The sequence below is a fragment of the Pezoporus occidentalis genome, unplaced genomic scaffold, assembly GCF_034315485.1.
Source record: "Pezoporus occidentalis ecotype Australia unplaced genomic scaffold, CSIRO_AGI_Poc_V1 ctg46, whole genome shotgun sequence".
In the NCBI taxonomy this organism is placed as follows: domain Eukaryota; kingdom Metazoa; phylum Chordata; class Aves; order Psittaciformes; family Psittacidae; genus Pezoporus; species Pezoporus occidentalis.
The window spans coordinates 4,724,528-4,743,449 of record NW_026915791.1 but is presented as its reverse complement, the minus strand read 5'-3'; the positions used below and the strand labels follow the sequence as shown (position 1 = coordinate 4,743,449).

The 18,922-nt window shown below is 41.7% G+C and overlaps 1 protein-coding gene across 1 annotated transcript in view; it reads right to left on the bottom strand.

The window, feature by feature from the left end:
- Positions 1-1,152: 1,152 nt before the first annotated feature.
- SPTBN5 (spectrin beta, non-erythrocytic 5) overlaps positions 1,153-18,922 on the bottom strand; it is a 98,139-nt gene continuing 80,369 nt past the window's right edge. The window contains exons 51-68 of the mRNA XM_062635716.1: positions 18,513-18,769; positions 18,158-18,344; positions 14,202-14,414; positions 13,638-13,834; positions 12,870-13,074; positions 11,960-12,154; positions 10,697-10,852; positions 9,964-10,181; positions 8,579-8,768; positions 7,422-7,598; positions 6,474-6,578; positions 4,936-5,556; positions 3,906-3,977; positions 3,490-3,576; positions 2,977-3,068; positions 2,725-2,810; positions 2,119-2,254; positions 1,153-1,475 (exon numbers count right to left, since the gene is read on the bottom strand). Of these exons, the coding sequence (XP_062491700.1) occupies positions 1,301-1,475; positions 2,119-2,254; positions 2,725-2,810; positions 2,977-3,068; positions 3,490-3,576; positions 3,906-3,977; positions 4,936-5,556; positions 6,474-6,578; positions 7,422-7,598; positions 8,579-8,768; positions 9,964-10,181; positions 10,697-10,852; positions 11,960-12,154; positions 12,870-13,074; positions 13,638-13,834; positions 14,202-14,414; positions 18,158-18,344; positions 18,513-18,769 (3,369 nt within the window). The 3' untranslated portion in view covers positions 1,153-1,300. The remainder of the gene's footprint in view (positions 1,476-2,118; positions 2,255-2,724; positions 2,811-2,976; positions 3,069-3,489; positions 3,577-3,905; positions 3,978-4,935; positions 5,557-6,473; positions 6,579-7,421; positions 7,599-8,578; positions 8,769-9,963; positions 10,182-10,696; positions 10,853-11,959; positions 12,155-12,869; positions 13,075-13,637; positions 13,835-14,201; positions 14,415-18,157; positions 18,345-18,512; positions 18,770-18,922) is intronic.

The window sequence follows — 18,922 nt, the reverse complement described above, 5'->3', positions numbered from 1 at the left end:
TGGTCCTCAGTCTTAGCTGCTGAAAATGAACAACTAATACAGCATCACTGGTGGGATGACAAATTTGAAACATGGGTGTCTCCTCACACAAGTACATGCATGTGCAGGCGTGTGTATGGGTGTGCACATGTCTGCCCATCAAAAAGGTCCTGTCTACCTTCTGTAGGAAAAGATTCAGTTCAACATACCTATCCACTTAATTTAGCAATGCCATAGTGTTATTGCCCAAGTTTTCATTCTGATTTGTTCCAATTCCTTATCTCTGCTTTGACTGCTAGAAGCTGGGCTGAGGTAGTGTGGAAGCTAACAGCCTAGCCAACAGGAAAATAAAAGGGGACCCTCACAGTACAAAGTTGTGGAGTGGTCTTCATTACTTATATGGAAAGGAATCAGCCTATTAGTGAGAGGAGACTGTCAGTGTGACAAAAGCACCAGGCAGCTGGAAAGACCTTTTGTCCTGGACCCTTTGTTCCTCATCCATAGCCCAGACTTGTGATGTTGCAGGAACTGCTAAAATTCATTTAGCTATTCTTTGCTCTTCAACCATGTAAATATCAATGATGTAGAAGTTCACTAGGGGGTGAAATGACTGGGTATGTGGTCGTGGAGAAAAATAAATGTAATAGACTGGTCTGGAGACCAGACTTCCTTCTTGTTATCCTGCTTTTCCTCTCCTTTTACACTGAAAGGCTGATTGTTCATACATCATTTTAGATTCAGATTCCATGAAAAAATAAGTAACGCCACAGGGCTTTTTTTTTCCTGGTAACCTCATCCAGAAAGAATTGGCAAACAGGAAATTGTTGGTTAATGTAAAACTGAAAAACTGTGGAGAGCATGAAACACTTCAGGAATTATATAATGAATGTTCCCTTTGAGACTTCTGCTTCTGCCTGGACCATCCAACCCTCTTAAATCTTATCTGTTGATATCTGCAAAGCTACTTGCAGGTGGCTGCTGTTCACTCACACCTTGCATCTCGTACTCTGCTCAGTACTCCTCATTTCAGTCTTGCAGAGTCAATTCACTTGAGCTGTCTGGCTTAAAGGCTCCTCTACTCTTCCATTGAGTAACTTAGAGTAGATATCACTTGGGTGATAAGAAAAATGACAGAGCCATTGTACACACAAAAGGATACTGGATGCAGTCCTGTTTAATTACATTTAGTGGCTTCACTAGATTTAATAGATAATTAAAATAAGTTCCAAGTGTAGTGATTAACTTAAAACATATCAGCACATTTCCAGAGGGCTGGGTTAAGATATAATGGTGAAGGGTCTGGCATTCACTGAGGGAAATGTCATTTTTCTCTTCCTGCTTCTAGTACAGATGGAAGCAGTCTTGTTTTATCACCACTTTGTTCTAGGCTTAGGGTGGTGATAGAGGCTCGTGTCACTCCAGTCCCATCTTCCTTAAAATCTCTGGGAAAGGCTGCAGACTCTCTCTCTGGTTTGATTTTGAAGGAAGGTGTTCTCCTATCAACGATATGCATCATCAGAAAATCAGGTACAACCCAGAGGAGTTGAAGTTGCTCTGTACGTGTGAGAACTTGTTAGGCATCTAGCTCAGCAGCAAACATCGACCAAGCAGAGGGACTAGGATTTCACATCATAGTGTGTAAGATTTTTACAGACCCCAAATGCAACAGAGATTGATTTACGCTACAGGCCAGCTTTCTGAACTTGGCTGTGGCTTCATGTGGCTGTTTTCTGTCCTGTGGTTGGATTCTCAAAAAGCAGCCTTTGAGGGAAGCATTCTAACAGCACAGCTTTAGACAATTGGCTGGCTCCTTTTACTAGAGACTGGTTTTTTTTTCAGACCCTGCTGGAGGGACTGGTCAAAGTAAAATCCAAAGCACCTATTGTAGACTCCTGCTCTGATTCCGTCATCTGTTGGAATGTCTCTGTTGAGCATTGAGGTAACCCAGTCTTCAGAGCAGGTGCTTTCTTTAAACTCACTGCAGCACTTCACTGTCTTTCTTGGTCACACTATTTCTGTGACATTGATGACAGAGGAGCAGAACTTTTTGACCTCAGGACAATTTCCCTTTATAGGTGGCTGCCATATGAGCACAAACAGCACTGACATCTATTCAGTCTAGAGGTACATAACACCTACCTCAGGAGTGAGCTTTTGCTGTTTAGTCTTTCAGCAGAGTCTCTGTCCTGAAAGTCCCACAGCCTTGTCTGGGAGGTCTCTGTGTTTGGAGCAAAAGGCTGCACCATTGCTGTGGAATGTGGTTTGTTACTGTGTCCTGCAGAGTCAAAGAACACAAATAAAAACCTTCTGAAGTAGTGTTAGAGGCAGATTTTGCCATTTCTGGATCCGTAACAGTTTTCTCTGAACATCATTGCTATCACTGTGCTCTGGTTTCCTTTCCAGTAAGCTACTGTCTAGTGAAGTGTCCAGAAAGAGATCTAGATTCAGAAGAAAAACTGTTGATCAAGATCCAAAGCAACTCCTTAACGAAAAGACGAATACTTAAGCAAGTATTGGTCAAGCCCTTGGACAAGGCTATTTCCTGCCAGCAGTACAACTGAAAGGCTGCCCTGCAAGGCACCCCAGCAGGTCATTAACATCGCAAAGTAGCCAGTTACTTGAGTGCTGCTGTCCAGCAGAGGCAAAAAGGACATGCCCCAGACTATGGACACCTCATTCTCTTCTCTTTGTCTTACCATCACTTGCTAAAACCACAGTTAATTCCGGAAGGAAGTGAGAATGTACCTATATTATTCTGTAGTGATTGCAGCCAATCCTCCATCAGTGTCCGAGAAGATGCTGCGAAGAAATACTCTGCCCCATCTCTCAGCCTGTACATAATAATAGGAGAAGGTGAATTCTAGTTAGTCTTGCCATGTACTTTCTGTCCTTGTGTAAGACATTTCAGCTATGCCTCCTAACAACATAGAGTCTTCGGTGGCTGTAGGCCGATACAACCATACAGGCAGCTGTGTAGGTTTTTATTACTGCGCTTACCGCAACATGAAGGTGTTCTCTTTTCTGATGTAATTTACCAGCCTCTCACATTTGGCACCAGGAATGCTGAGGGACAGGACTGTGGGTACGTTCTGAAGGAGGATAAGATTAAACCAAAATGTCTTCTGCAACTCTTCTGCCAGAATTCAAATTCATACTGACCTGCAGGCTGACTACACACACATACCGTCTTCTGCTTCTAACTTTATAACTAAGATCACAGAACAGGAAGAACCACAGAGGAACACTGCACTACTGCACTGTATCGTGAAGGCAATTTCTGAATAAGATACTTCTTTCAAGGAACATGCTTGAAAACTTCAGAGAGTTTATTATTCTGTCTAATAGTTGGTAGAAGTTGAACAATTGCAGAATTTTCACTCAGTTGACGTTTGAAAAAAGAACTGATTACCCCAGACCCAAACCAAAGCAAATGTACCTCTATTTTCTTTTAAATACATTTTTACATGGATAAATGCAGAGATTACTAGAAAGAGTCAAACCCCAAATTACCTTAGATGCTTCTTTTTCATCATTATAGAAATCAAGCTTTAATCCATCAAGTTTTACGTAGAAGGATTTCCAAGACCTTGAACTTGGCTACAAGAATAGAAATGGTAATAAAATCCAATTATTAGCTATATATTTTATTGGAGCAGTGAAATCTTTCATGTGCAACTTCCACAGGAAGCCAGGAGCTGCCCATATTATGAACATAGTAATTCTCTTTATCATGATTGTGTCCTAGAAAAATAGGACCTGCTGTAGTTTCTGGCATGGATGATTCAAGAAGGGTTTGTCTGTGAGACAGGACTGAACAAATGACATAACCCAGTGCAAGCAAGCTCTATGCCATGTTGTGGTTTGCAACATCATTGAGAGGAGGTGGGTGAGATGAATTAACCCAGAGTGATGGCTTTTGTTTCTACCTGTTGTCTTCCTGGAAGGAGCTGGTCTCTCTTTTCTAGGTATCCCTCCATGTGCTGGAGATTTGCAGAAACCTGGGACATGCAAGAACATTGCTGTTTAACTTTAAAAGGGCCCTTAAATGTATGTTGCAATCTCTGAAGTCTTTCTAGATAAATTCCACACATAGAAACTGATCACTACTGCCTCTAGCCTTTACACTCACAGCTCAGCTAGAAATCCTCTCTAGGCTGCAGTCACATCTCTGATACACTACCTAAATGAAGAGAATTCACATCCTCTTAGAACAATTTGCTCATTGAATTTGCTCTATCATAGTGTATTTTTTAGTGTTATTAAATACATTTTACAACTTAAATTGCTAAGGTTATTCATACCACCCCTGTAATAATACTGAGTTACACCAGTGTACAGTGTTGTACTCGTACACTTGGGTATGTGATGAACACATTACTCTCAAAGTGCAAGGAAGGGAAAAATGTTACCTGTCCATGAGTAAACAATCAGTGCATTTCCTGCCAGGGTGAGCAAACTGGAGTTGCTGGTTCTAGTCTTGCACCAGGTCAGCTCTTTGGCAAGGGTGCCACTAAGTCCTACCTCTCTTTGACTTCTAAGCTGAGTGGACACAAAGCACCACACATAAAGGGTATGGGTAAATCAGCAGTATTGCTTCTTTGTGAGACAGCATCTCCTGGGTCTTGTTACGTGTCCTGCTGAGCATTCAGCAGCATGAATAACCAATAGTTTGGGAAAGAAAAACAGAAACCAGCACAGTTTTCAAGACCTAGACTATAAAGCTGAGCAAATAAAAGATGCTTTTAAGGTATACCTAGCTGCTGAAGTCAACTCTCTTTTTGGAAAGTGTATGAACAGCAAAGGCACATAAAACATCTCCTACTGTCTTGGTCCATGAGTGTATCCACTGAAATACTCACTGTATAGTGCTTTTTGTGGCCTTCTTGTATTTCCTTACTTAAACTAGCACAGGGTAGCCGTTTTGCTAGGGGAGAGCCAGGAATTCCAGGGACTTACCGAATTTGCAGTCTCCAACCTCCCCTTGGAGGGGTTAGACAGCAGTAAGTCTGGCGATTGATCTAGTGATCTTTGGCTAGGCTTGGGTGGAGTTGCCATTAGTTTTGTCTGCAGGTTGGAGAGAGAGGAGCCTCCAGCACTCTTTTCCTGAGGTGATAAAAGGCCTGTGGCAAAGGACTCTGACAAACTGCTGCTGCGTCCTTGGCTTGTGGGAGTAGGAGGTAAAGGAGAGCTTAAAGAACTGTGACTGTCCAAAGATGTAGCGCGTGGGCCCACCGGCTTCGGTGTAGGTGGAGTGATAATCTCACTGAGCCTCCTCTCAGCTTTCATTTCTGTTTTGTTGCTGCTCAGCATTTCTGGGACTCCCCCAGCACTGGGCTGTTGGAAAGTTGATGAGGACTTTTCAACAGGGGAGAAAATAGTTTCAAGTGGGGCCCTCCAGGACAGGCTGGGTAAGGGCATGGATGGCACTGGCGCTGTGCTCTTTATCTCTATCACTTTTGGCGGTGCATTCCTTTTGTCAGATGTTTTCCTTTTCAGAGAGGGAACCCGTAAAACTTTGCTTTTATCCTTCTGCTCGCTCTCTTCTGTGTCCACTTGTTTCAGAAGATTCCTCTCCCTCTGTAGAACACAGGTATTGCATTTTTTGAAATCACCTTCATTACATTCATGGGCATTGGCATTCTTAGAGTTAGAACTGACCTTAATTGCTATGTGCTGAGCGTTATTTTGTTGCCCAAACCTTGAATACTGATGGCAGTTAACCTCAAAAGCAGTGAGCCCTGCCTTTGCTAAGTTCTCTAGAAGCTGAGTCTTTTACAAGCTCTTGAGAAGCTGTGCTTCTCTTCTGTGGCACTCCTTTAAGTTTGCTGTAGGAATAGTGAGTATTGGGGTTTTTTGAATGGAATTTTAGAGTGGAGGACCTTTGTCCCTTCATTCAGCCAATCTGCAAGTCACTGAACAAAAAGCAGACTCAGCTAAGCTAATTTTCAGCCTAATGCCAAGCACAAAAGCTATGTTTTGCTGGCTATTTCAGGAAAATAATTTAAAGGACCCCCATTGAAACAGGATCTGGGATGCTGACTGAATATTTTTGGTACTTAATAGAATCCACTGTATAACTCTGATACCAGAACGAAAAAGGCCTATCTCTGCCTTGGTCTCCCTTTATTTTCAGCCCTTTGCCATCCTCCAGCACTGTCAGGGAGCTACATCTCACTACTGAAAGCCTCAATGAATCAAAATCTCTCCATCAGTACAGCAAGGAATCACCCTGTTTTCACAGCAATGCACACTACACAACCTTTTTGCTGCTCCTGGCAGGGGAAAGTTTCCACTTCTCCCCTAGAGCTTTTGCAAGCTGGCTGGGCTCTTTTGATCCAAGTACAAGTCTTGTCCTCAGCTGCTTCATCTGCAATAACTCGACTTTGGTCATGCATTCACTCCCTCTCAGCACAGGATTTCAGTCTTGCATGGAGTGACTGAGCTCTAAACATTCAAGAACCCACTCATATGCAGCTCATTAACCTATTTCTTACCTTAGTTTTCCTGCTGAGCTGAGCAAATTTCTCCTCTTGAGCTGCAAGCATCTTCTCAAAATCGTGGTGTTTCTTCAGTAATTCCTCTACTTCAGACACTGAATCCTGAATGAAAAAATTATCAGATACATAGGTCCAAAATCAAGTCTACCAAAGAGATTATGCTTACTATTTTCAGATTTACACGTTCCATTGAGCTAAATGATGAGTCTGAAATTTTTGTATTTGAATGTCTAAGCCCTTGGTAGTGTGTGAAAAATCTTAATTTACACTTAAAGCTTTCAGTCTGTGAGCTGTACATAAAAAAAGAAGAGCTCAAAGAGCAACCTTCTTTTTTGCTGCAAAGCTATGTGGAACCATGGCTTCCCACTATAACTGTTTACATACAGATTAAGTACTTGAATTCCAGCTTGTGCCCTAAAACACATGCACCTTAAACCTCTGTCTGGCTCTCTGCTTAGCTTTCAATACCTGAGTTTATGACATTGTTTTCCCATCTTACAAACCATCAGAAGAGAGTCAATATGAGGGAAAAACAAAACTATGGAAGGTGGTGTTTAAACAGGGATTTACAAGCTAGCTGTCAAACCATCGGTGCAGAACATTCCACCGCCCCACAGGAGGTGGTGGAAAACCCTTTTTCCTTTCAAAACAAGCTCTCAGCATGTCAGCGAAGGTTGAACCCTCTGCAAATTATCTTATTATGTGAAAAAATGGTCTGGAATTCTTCCCAGTCTTCTACCACCCCCTGGAGCCCAGCACTATGTCAAATGCAGCAACTATCCTGGGCTCACTTCTGTAAGAGGACAGAGCTCCTGCCCTTTGTAATCTCAAGTGTGCGTTACTGTTTAGATTGTGATTAACTTCAGGCCTGAGCTGATACATGGTGCAAGCACTCTGTATATACACTAGCAGGCATTTCAGTAGTGCTGCACTGCCTTTACTCACCCCATAGGTAGGATCTGAAAGAAAGCTTTCCTTGGCAGCCAGCCATGCTTCAGCTTGTTCTAGCTCTCTGCGGAGCAATTGAATCTCCCAGTTCTCCTCATATAACTCTTTCCTCATGTCCCAGCTCTCCTTCACCTTCTTCATGAGCTCTGACAGCTCTAACAGTTTTTCTTCAATCTAGAAAAATAACATTTGCAACGCCAGGAGGTGAAAAATCCAATCAGGGCTTCATGTCGCAGCCAGCTAGCATGTAATTTGCTGTCATGATCCAAAAGATGACCTCTAGATAACTTTGTGCTGTTAACATAGTTTAGAAAGGATGTCTGAGTCCTCATATTTCTTCCTTGAATTCATTCAGCCTGCATGTTGTACAGCTGTATATTATAATGGTATGTATATTCCACATACTCTATAAACAATATTCTGCTATATGTTTTCCCATGATGAAAATTTATGCTCAAGCAATTTGTATATGACAAAATCAGTGAGAACAAGAAGATTCAGCAAATACATCCATTTATGGGAAGGCAACAACCGAACGCTTTACACTGGAAACTTCTCTAATGCTTTCTACAACAGAAGTGATGTAATCTTGCATAAATTCTGAAGATGTTTTTGGTGGTGTGATAACTGGATCTGCAAGTATAAAGACAAGCTTTGGATCACTGCAGAGGTGAAAGTCTAAAGGTACATGGATAACAGGATCACACAACTTTTAACATTTTAGCCCCTTTGGCCTTATAACATTACTGAAGAATTACGTATCTGCTGGTGTACTCAGGGACATCAGTCCATCCTATAGTTGATTGCTTTGTGATGTATTTTTATCCCAGGTCTTGTGCAGTTAAAAGCTAGAATCTCATTTACGTAGAACATCTTTTCTGTGGAATAGTGATACCTCCCTACCCCCCACATATCCATAATCACTCCAGTGATTGTTCTTTTAAGGTCTGCTTCAAAATCAGTTTTTAGAAGAGAAGTAACTTTAAATAGGTATTTTCTTTTCTACATGCCACATGAAGACTGCACCTTTTATAGCAGATAACTTGATGTTCCTGTTTATTTCTTCTGTTTTGAGATACAAAGCTGCAACTCCTTCCTGCTTAGTGTCTTTTTTGTTCACTCTTGTTTGTAAGACATTTAACTCATCAACACACCTCTGCCGACATGAAATGTCCATTCTTCATCAGGTCACCTCCTGCCCGCTGCATTTCTTCATATTTTAGCCATTGCTTCTCTATCTCACGCTTGTATTCCTCATGACGCTTGATAAGCAGTTCAGCTCCCAGGACATCGTTCGCCAGCTCCTCAGATATCACTAGTGCATGCATCTCATTGGCCCAGGCCCTACAGGGTAAAGTCAAAAGGGAGAAAAGGGAAGGAATCTGAGTCTGTCGATTGTCCAGGAATCCCATGGCTGTGGTACATGTGTACAGACTTCTATTGCTCATGAAATATACGAACATACAAATACAATGATAAGGGTTTACTCAATCACCTATGCATTTTTATACCTGATATAGTATTCCCAGGGCTGTTTCAATAAACAGCTTGTGAGAAGGGTAGCTGCAGCACCTATACATACTGAAGCACTGTGCATTCAAATTCTCAGTGAGGACTGTAACTGCAAATGCCAAGGCTGTACACATTCACAGCGCTTTTACTCCTGGTACAGGGACACAGAGACTAACCTAATCACTAAGTGTGAAAGTACTTCATGGGCATACAGAACACACATGCAAAGAAACATACTGAGAGATACTTTTCAAGGAAAATTTTCTACTCCATGAGCCTCAACTGGCATAAACCAATGCATCTTGGTTTACCTGAGCTCAGGATCTATCCCTTAGCATAGTAAGTGTCTAACAGTCAGTGGTAGCTAGTGTCTTTCTATTTCTAATCCATGGATTAACTCTTTCATTAACTACACTGAATTAAAGATTTCCTTTCTTTCTTCTGTAAAAAAGAATCCCTTTTAAATAACACAATTTTCCCTGAATAGGAATGGGCAGAAAAGTGTGTGCATATGAGCAATGGCATTAAATACATGTGTGCAAACCACTTTCAGCACTTGAGCAAGTAAGTGCAAACCTGTTCTAGAAAGTTATCTTTAATGTAGTTGCTTTGACTCTGAGAAAAAGGGGCACTAGTGTCTCTACAGGTGTACAAATTACTTGACCATCTAGCAGAGACTCTCCCATCTTCCTACAGAATCAACAGTACTTTCAGTTGGAATTGTGAGACTACAAATCTATCCAGAGTGACCAAATACTCCAAGACTGTTTGGGAAATAGTCTAAAAATGTTCTGTCAAATGGTTTGCCATGCACGCTGTGCTGGAGTGGCATGGTCACCTCTTGATGTGTGGCAGATTCTGTGAGCCACTGTTGAGAAGATGGCATGTAATTTACTCACACAGATTTGCAAGCAAGCTGTAGAGCACCTGGGACAGGAGTCAAATAACTAACGTGTCATTTAGAAGATCCTATATGGGAAAGACAAGAAAAAAGGCCCACTGCCAAACTCAAGGGGCCAACACATACATCAGCTCCCTGCAGTCATTGAAGTAGAGCTGGACTTGTTCTGCCTGGCTCAGTCTTGCTTTCCTCTCCAGAAACTTCTTGTCCAGGTTTTCCCAGCACTCATCCACATCTGTGAGTCTCTCCATGATGTTTTCCTTGACTTGAGGGTATGTGCGGCTAAGGTGCCAAGCCTCTCCCCGAATCCGTTCCAGCTCTTTCATGATGGCTCCTAGATCTCTCTGGAACAGAGTTGGAAGGGGCTGTAAGACCAAGTCACTATTTACATCTATCAAAAGCAGATTTTTGAGATGGTGTATGTTTTTAATAACCACTGGCTGCACAAAGGCTAGAGACTCTCTCAAGACCTTTCCTCTGAGTTTTGTCCTAATGCCTTGTAACATTCATCATCAAACATCAAAGAATCTTCTTTAAATGTGACACAGTGATTATTTGGTATGTGTGGAGCTGAAGTCTCTTGTAGTTCAGGTGACACCTTTGTAATTATAATTAGGAATAGATTTTAGAAGAGAAGCTCATCCTTAGAAGCAAAAACATTAATAATATGATATCACAATGTGAAAAACAGGAGGAAAAGGCCTTCTGTGAAGCACTAACAATATTTCAGGGTGCAATTAATTTATCTTTTGTTGTCGGCAAAACAGGCATTTGGGAGGATTTCAAATCAAGCATCAATCCCCTTTTTATTCCTGTCACTTATGCTTTTCTGCCACTGCTTCATGACAGATCCCCTTACCTTTACTCCCTCAAGCTGGCTGAGAAGTGTTTGTACACCTGGAAGATCATATCCATAATCTTCTATATCCACCACTGCCTCTTTTTCCTGCATCCAGCCCTTTACTTCATCTACATCATGATCATACTGGTGAACTTGCTGGGCTGCTCTTAGATTCTGGAATAAATAAATAATTTAATGATAATACTATATATCATGTCTGCAGCACAAAAAAGGACAACCCTAATATGTCCTAATGCAGTACCAACTAAGCAGGAGCGGTAGTGAAATACCTTCCCAATTAAGTCACCTAAAAGTGGGGTGTTCAAGCTAGCCTACTTTTCCCAAGTTCTCTTCATCAAGAAATAGATAGCTCCAAGGAAAAATTTATCCCTGCATAAGATGAAGGATCAAGATGGAGAGCATGAATTGCCCCCTAAAGGTAGGTTTCTCAACCACAGAAAGCACCCTAATAAACTCGCTTGGAATAGAGACCTGCACTGCAAACAGTGAAAGTAAGCACAGCCAAGTGAAAATTAGGTTTTTCTGAAATGAAAGAATTAAAAAATATTCTAATACTATTTTACATTCAAACTGTATATTAACAATTCCCATGCAGGTACTGCTACTAGCAGCTTGAGCTACTTCATCAGCAGAATGTGCATGTAACAGTAGTGCAAAAGAGAGTTGAGGACAGCTGACGTTTTTTGTTCCCCTTAAAGCAAACAAAAATGTTGAATTCTGTGCGTCCTCTCGGCTTTTCCAAATCCATCTATGACTGCAGTTTCAAGAGACAGGATGAAATGATTTAACAGCTGACTGCTGCCAAAAAGAAGGGCTTCTGGCTGTGTCCTCTATCACCCTTTCTCTCTTACCCCTTCTTGGACTTAAAGTAACTAAATCAGCAAAAATCTGGAGTTTTCCTCTTGTTTAATAAGCTGAAGTAGTTCAATGAAGAGTCTGATAATTGCCAGAGCCGGCCTCCTGTTAGGGGTGGTAAACCATTAGTCTGGTTTAGTTTTTCAAGAAACCAGAGCTAGCAGTGAATTAAGGAAAACAGAATTATGCTAGGCTGATAAATATCTTTCAAGTATAAGCCTTGCCAGGAACAGTGGGGTAAGCAGTGGCTGTAAAGGGAAATGGATCAAGGAAGAACAGAACAGAATACACCCATTGCTTTTATAAACTTTGTGTTTCAACATGAGCAATGGACTGGTTTCGGAAAGGAAGAAGGACGTAAGAAACTGCTGGGAATTCAGTGCCCAGTTTTTCTTGCAATCCTACCTCTGTCCTTGTCTGGATGGCATGGCAAAGCTTCTCCCACATCTCATTGATTTGCTTTGTTCTCTTCTGGATAATGTCCATCTTGCTGTGGCCCTCCTTCTCTAGTTTAGATGCTAACTCATGTAAGGAGACAACTCTGGACTGTCCCAGAGGTTTCACCTCGTTTACAAAATCTTTAAACTTTTTCTCCAGCACCTGCAGGATAAATGTGGACAAAGATTTAGATATAAGAATTTCTGCCTACCTTTATGAGAGAGGCAGAAGGAATTACTTTCTCTGTACTGCATAACACAAAAGCTATATATTGCAGTCTACAAGTGCAAATCGTGATAAACCCAGATAATCTGGAGGCAGAAGAAGGCATCTATTATCTTGATCATTTAACATTTTCAGTCACAGAGAAAATTCACCCACATCCTGACATGCTGCCCAGATCAAAAGCTGAAACACATAACCTGCAACAGTTGAGGAGTGGACATTATGAATTATAATTCTTTGCATTGTGTGCCCTGAGCAGAAACTTCTCCTTGAAATCAGCAGCTAGAGGTGTGGGTGCTGCATCCCAGAGTTTTCCACTGAAATTATTACAAGACCATGGCCCTGGTCATGGCAAATCTTTAAAGCTGTGTTAAGTTTATAATCAGAAGCAGCAGTGACGTGTGCTGACCTCACCTTATCCCAAGAAAAATCTAACTTTCTTATGTACCTACTTTTTCTGTTGGAGGATGTTACCTCAGAGAGCCGTGTATAAGCAGACAGAAACCAGTCTAACTTCTTCCTGTAGACATAACTGGTTTGCTTTACTTTTGTCACTGTATCACACTTCACCGTCAGCAGCTACACAAAACCTGCAGCACATACGTTCCTGCTTTGCCACACAATACATACAATACCTTTTCTTTTCTTTTACCTCAACACCATCTAAGTCCTGTCCATAGTCATCGGACTCTGCTACAGACTGTTTACTGGAAAGCCATGCTTCCACCAGCTGGAATTCTCTTTCAAACTGGTAGATCTGGAATTGTTCTTGTAGGCGTTTTCTCTGGATCTCAGCTTTCTGTAGGAGAGACTTATAGTCTGCTAGGATCCCCTGGAGCTTTGAAAGTATGGTTGGACTGCAAAGAACAAGAATCACAAGGTGTGTCTTTGTTCTACTGCTCTTTTTGAACATCGTCTTTTCTGACAGATCGAATTTGCAACACCTTCAAAATACAGAAGCAACCAGATAACATCATGAAGTGAGTTATGCAGAGCTGTTAAAACCAGCTAGTTCAGGAAATTAAAATATCATCTCATACAAACTGTTGCTGTGTTGACTTCCTGGCAGTGAAAAACGGAACTGTCAAGAATGTCTGTTTCCTTTCCCAAGCACAGCAGTTTTTGAATCTTTATGGTAAATGAGAGCTAGACAGTTCCTGGGAATAGACAATGGACAACGCAGCTGATCTGCATTAATTGTCCTGCTGTTAAGAACCAACAGTCATGAAAACATTACAACAATCATCAAGTTTTTGGGGGACAGAGTGTGTGAGATGGTGGTGAATGAAGGACTGATGTCCCTGAAGTCGTATTTCTGAGCAAACCCTCAAAGAGAGACTGAAGGCTGAACTTTTCTGTATTTGGCTTCTCTAGGCATTTCTGTTAGACCTGGAGCAAAAGCCTGCTTTCACTTGCCTACCTCTCTGGGCTGTCTTTGTTAATTAGGCTGGCACCTGTCTCCTGTACTTTCTCAATCCGGGGCCTGAAACCATCCATGTCCAGCTTGGTAGCTTCAAGTTTACGAAGTAAGGCTTGTGTGGATTCTTCATTCTTCCCATAATCAGAGGTCTCCAGAAGGAAACTCCTCTCTGCCAGCCACGCCTCCACCTCCAGTAGCTGTACAAAATACAGGAATAAGGATGGACACAGCTGAGATTTAGGTCAAGGCAAAGAAAACTGGAAAGCAGTGGTGCCCAAAAAGACACATCAGTGAAAACAGAGAGGGGCTTATGTGCCACTCTGTAAGGAAGAAACTTAACAAAATGTGAACCCAGAACCCATGAATTACAGTTACATGTTTATCCCTCACTGTAGTTGGAAAAGTAAATGTTATTTCTCTGCTGTATATTTACCAGATATGACAAATCAAGACAGTATGACTTTTGCTCCTAACTCAGCACTTGCATCCATTCAACAACATAGGTAGTGTTTTTTTTTAAATGAAAACAGGCCAAAGTAAGTCTCTCATAAACCATCTTTATACCTCATTCAGGAACAGATGGGCCTCATAAGACTGCATGAGCCGCTGTCTCCTCTCTTGAGCTTCTGCCTTCAGGGTTTCTACAGATGTCTCAAGCTCCTTTAGATGCTCCATGATCTTGCGAGAGGCTGAGTGGCCTCCTCTTACCAGTTTCTGCCCTGTACTAAGCACTGCCTTGGTCAAAGCATCCCGACTGCTTATCTCATTCTCCAAATTCTGGAAAGAACAGAGAATAAAACAACAGACTGAAAATAAAAGCTATGGATATTTTTATAGCAGATAATGTAGTCATGTAATTCCATTCTAAATTCGTTTTTCATACAGAAAGATAGATCAGAGGTGCAAAGTCTGAGTGAGTGCTCGAAGCAGGGTGGAGGAGTTTTTTGGGGTGAAGTAGTGAGTATAGAAATGAAATACAGATGTGAAGTTTGGACCTTGGTGTGCATTCCCAAGGGAGGGAAGAGATTCTAACCACAAACCTCTCATCTGTAGAGTCACTTAAATACATGCACTTCTATCCCATCACATGGTGTTTCTTGATTTAAAATGTGTCTAGGGAAGAACAATCAATTCACCTACTCATCAGTATTTATCACTTGCCTAGGCCTTTGTAGAAGATGCAGCTTTGCATAACAGCCATTGCAAACACTGTGGGTACACATTCTAACAGATAATCAAGAGGAAAAGGAGAGAAGAAAACTTCCTGAACCAATTCTCAAAGACTTTACTTGAAATTGATTTTTGAAGACTGGTAGGTTTTAAAACCATATGCATACCTCCATACACACCCTCATATGATATTTGCATGGGTGGGCAAGGAGGATGCCAATTTGTATGTGGGCAGAGGTGGATTCCACAGCTAACTGCCTGAGCACGTTGAGTACAACCAAACCAAACCCCACCATTTTACAGTTGCTCTGTTTCTTTTCATAGCTATAAAACAGGCAGTTTCAGCATTAGACTGCAGAGTTCTGTAATGCAGAAGAGATGCCCTTTGTGAGGAGAGAAGCTGCTTTTTCAACTGAAGTATCAGACTTGGCTGGAAAAGAGCTCTGATTCTAATCATGATTTTAAGTCCCCCCTATTAATTTCAAGACAGCCACTATGTTGTTGAAAAGTGACACTGTATTTGACCCCAGCAGAATGGAATCCAGTGGCAAAGATCATAAAATGCCTTGTGCTGTGTATTAATAATAAGCTAGCAGCATGAAGACCAACTTTGCAGTTGAACATTTAGGAACATGTATTCACAGTACTTAATTTCTAACAAAAGAAATAATAAAAGAAATCCAAAAAGTGGGAGGGAAGGGAGGGAGAGGAAACTCTGTCCCAAGCCAAGCAGCTGTGTGTACACATATTGCATTTGTGTGCAAATGCAGCTTAGCGAGACAGTATTTATTCATCTTAGGTTATAGAATCATAGAATAGTTAGGGTTGGAAAGGACCTTAAGATCATCTAGTTCCAACCCCCTTGCTGTGGGCAGGGACACCTCACACTAAACCATGTCACCCAAGGCCTCGTCCAACCTGGCCTTGAACACTGCCAGGGATGGAGCATTCACAACTTCCCTGGGCAACCCATTCCAGTGCCTCACCACCCTCACAGTAAAGAATTTCCTCCTTATATCCAATCTAAACTTCCCCTGTTTCAGCTTTAACCCGTTAGCCCTTGTCCTGTCACTACAGTCCCTAATGAAGAGTCCCTCCCCAGCATCCCTATAGGCCCCCTTCAGATACTGGAAGGCTGCTATGAGGTCTCCACACAGCCTTCTCTTCTCCAGGCTCAACAGCCTCAACTTGCTCAGCCTGTCTTCATACAGGAGGTGCTCCAGTCCCCTGATCATCCTCGTGGCCCTCCTCTGGGCTTGTTCCAATAGTTCCATGTCCTTTTGATGTTGAGGACACCAGAACTGCACACAATACTCCAGGTGAGGTCTCACAAGAGCAGAGTAGAGGGGCAGGATCACCTCCTTTGACCTGCTGGTCACGCTCCTTTTGATGCAGCCCAGGATACGGTTGGCACACACTGCTGGCTCATGTTCATTTTCTCATCAACCAACACCCCCAAGTCCTTTTCCACAGGGCTGCTCTGAATCTTTTATCTGCCCAACCTGTAGCTGTGTCTGGGATTGCTCCGACCCAGGCGTAGGACCTTGCATTTGGCTTGGTTAAACTTCATGAGGTTGACACATTTCATGTTCAATCTCTTTGGTGGTAACAAATCAAGAACTGCAAACCTGGCTCACTAACACAAACAACAGAGGGTGGAACTGATAGTATATTCAGTTCTGGACCGTTAGGTTACCTCTGACATCTCATTACCTGTAAGCCAACATTAAAAAAGAAGTGTAGAGACTCTGGCTACTAAAATATTGAGACGTCAAAGCTGATATCTTAATCCTGCTTCCAGAAGAATATGAAATAAAATGGCAGGAAAAATTGACATTTTATTATACACTGGTATTATGGTCTGTATCTCCCATTCTTGCAGTTCATTGAAATATCCTGAGGCCTGGCCAATTAACAGAAAGAAAAATGCTGCCTAAAGCAGTATCTCCACTGTTCCTTCAGTTAGCCCAAATATTTCCTCAGTTCAAACATTCCTTTCTGCTGTGACCTTACCACGTCAATCAGTTCTTCTTTTTTTTTTGAGGTAGGAGGAGTAATTATGCACAAAAAAACATTTATACTTTTAACTGTGATGAAACAAGCTTTTTGCTCTTACTGCCTTAGCTCAAAATCACCAACTGCATCTTACATACAGGTTTGTAACAAATATGAGAATCACACTGAACACTAAGAAGGTGCAAACTATTCAGAATATACCCATGGGTCTTAATCAGGAATATTCTGGAAGATGTATTTAGAAACATTTTATAGTTCTTCATTAGATTGTGAGTATAACTCAGATAAATCAACTTTTTAAGAGGCTTCATCCCTGTGCTCGTATGTTCCCTGTAGCAGTCTTGACATTTTACCCTGGGGGCATTGCACATTTTTTGTAAGTTCAGATTTTTATCTGTAGACATGCAGATGGCATCAAACCCTTGGGCTTACTCTCTCTCTCTGTATATATATATATGTGTATATATATATATATATACATATATATATATACACACATATATCACGTACTCCCACTTTGTAAGTTCTTCTGTCTTTCCTAGCCCTGTTGCAGATTGCACGTATTTTCTCCAGAGACACTCGACTTGGGCTGTCATATTTGCTAACATTAAATACCAATAGCTGCTGGAAACTTTTAGTTGGATTTTTTTTTCCTTCCACCTCATATTTGCAAAGAGACAGTGCTCTTTGCTAAAAACGATCAGGAAGGCAGATGCTGGTTTGTTGGTATTTGAGATGGCAGTGTTCCAGGCACTGCTTTCTTTGATGGCCCATCTGAACCTTGTGAGATAATTCAGCAGCTATCTTGAAAGCTACTGCTGGAATGAAAGTCAGGTAAAGGTCATCATAATATCCTGTTAACTCCCTCCAGAGGAGAAAGAGTTGTGGGGAAAGATGTTTTCCCAGGAGCTCATCCCGAGACATCTGAGCAATGAACTTGCTTGGATGTACTTACTGAGTTTCAAAGCATATTTGTTAGATCCTCTCTTGCCCAAAGAAGCTATGACTGCATGTACAACAGTTTGTAAAATCTATTTTGCATTGCAAAGGCCAGGTTTTGAACTTAATTCATAGGAAGAGCCAATGTGTTTGCAGAAAAGCATATGGTGTGGTACCTATACCAGTGCAATGGTAAGCAGCATGGAAACCTATGTCGTCAAGTCATGGACACATCCTTCAAAAAATGTCATTATTATTAGACAAGGATAAGATTAATCCCTGGCATCATGAGTCCTGTTAGCCAAAGCACACCAGATGGAAGCTTGCCAGAGGCAAACTGAGTTCCATGTTCTCTCTGATTCTAAAGACTGAGAACGGTTCTCATGTGATGTTACCTGGTGCTTTTCTTGTAGACTCTGAACTGTTGACAGGGACTGGCCATAATCCTTGGAGGAAGCCATGGGGAGCTTCTCATGAACCCAGGCTAATTCCTCATCAACATCTCGGAAGAACTGGTACTGCAGTCTGCTTGCCTCCAGACTCCTACGTCTCTCCTGCAGAGGATCATGTAGACTTTTGTATCTGCAGGATTTGAAGGGAACACAGGAGGAGCACAGATCAGTGAGGAATGAATACAAAATGCTCTTATCAGAATGATGTAGAGAAGGAAAGGAAAAAAGTATGCAGATAAGAAAAAGGCTGATAAAAGTAGGAAAAAGATAGTAGGAGACAGGCTGGGCACTCACACACCTCTGCACCAGTTGATCCACTCTCTCTTCTAGTTCATCAGCAAGGAAATGTTTCTCTTTCTGGAATTGCTGAGCTGTGACCATGAGCTCTTGCAGCCGGTCCCTATGGCCAGCAACATCTTCCTCCAGTTCCTCTTGTTTTTTCAGGTGACTGTTCAAAACCACTAGATCATTGTTACTGTATGGTACTTTCAATTCATTTTCCACATCTTCCAACCATTTCTCCATATCCTCTACACTTCTCTGAAAATGAAGGCCCTGAAGACAAGCAAGAAAAAAGGTCATTTAAATCTTTAGGACAGGCAACATAATATAAAAATCTAGGCCACTTTCAGTAAGAACTACACACACACATGGAGAAGCTTCCCACTGCTCAGCAAACATTTCCCAGATAGGATGGCAGTCCAAATG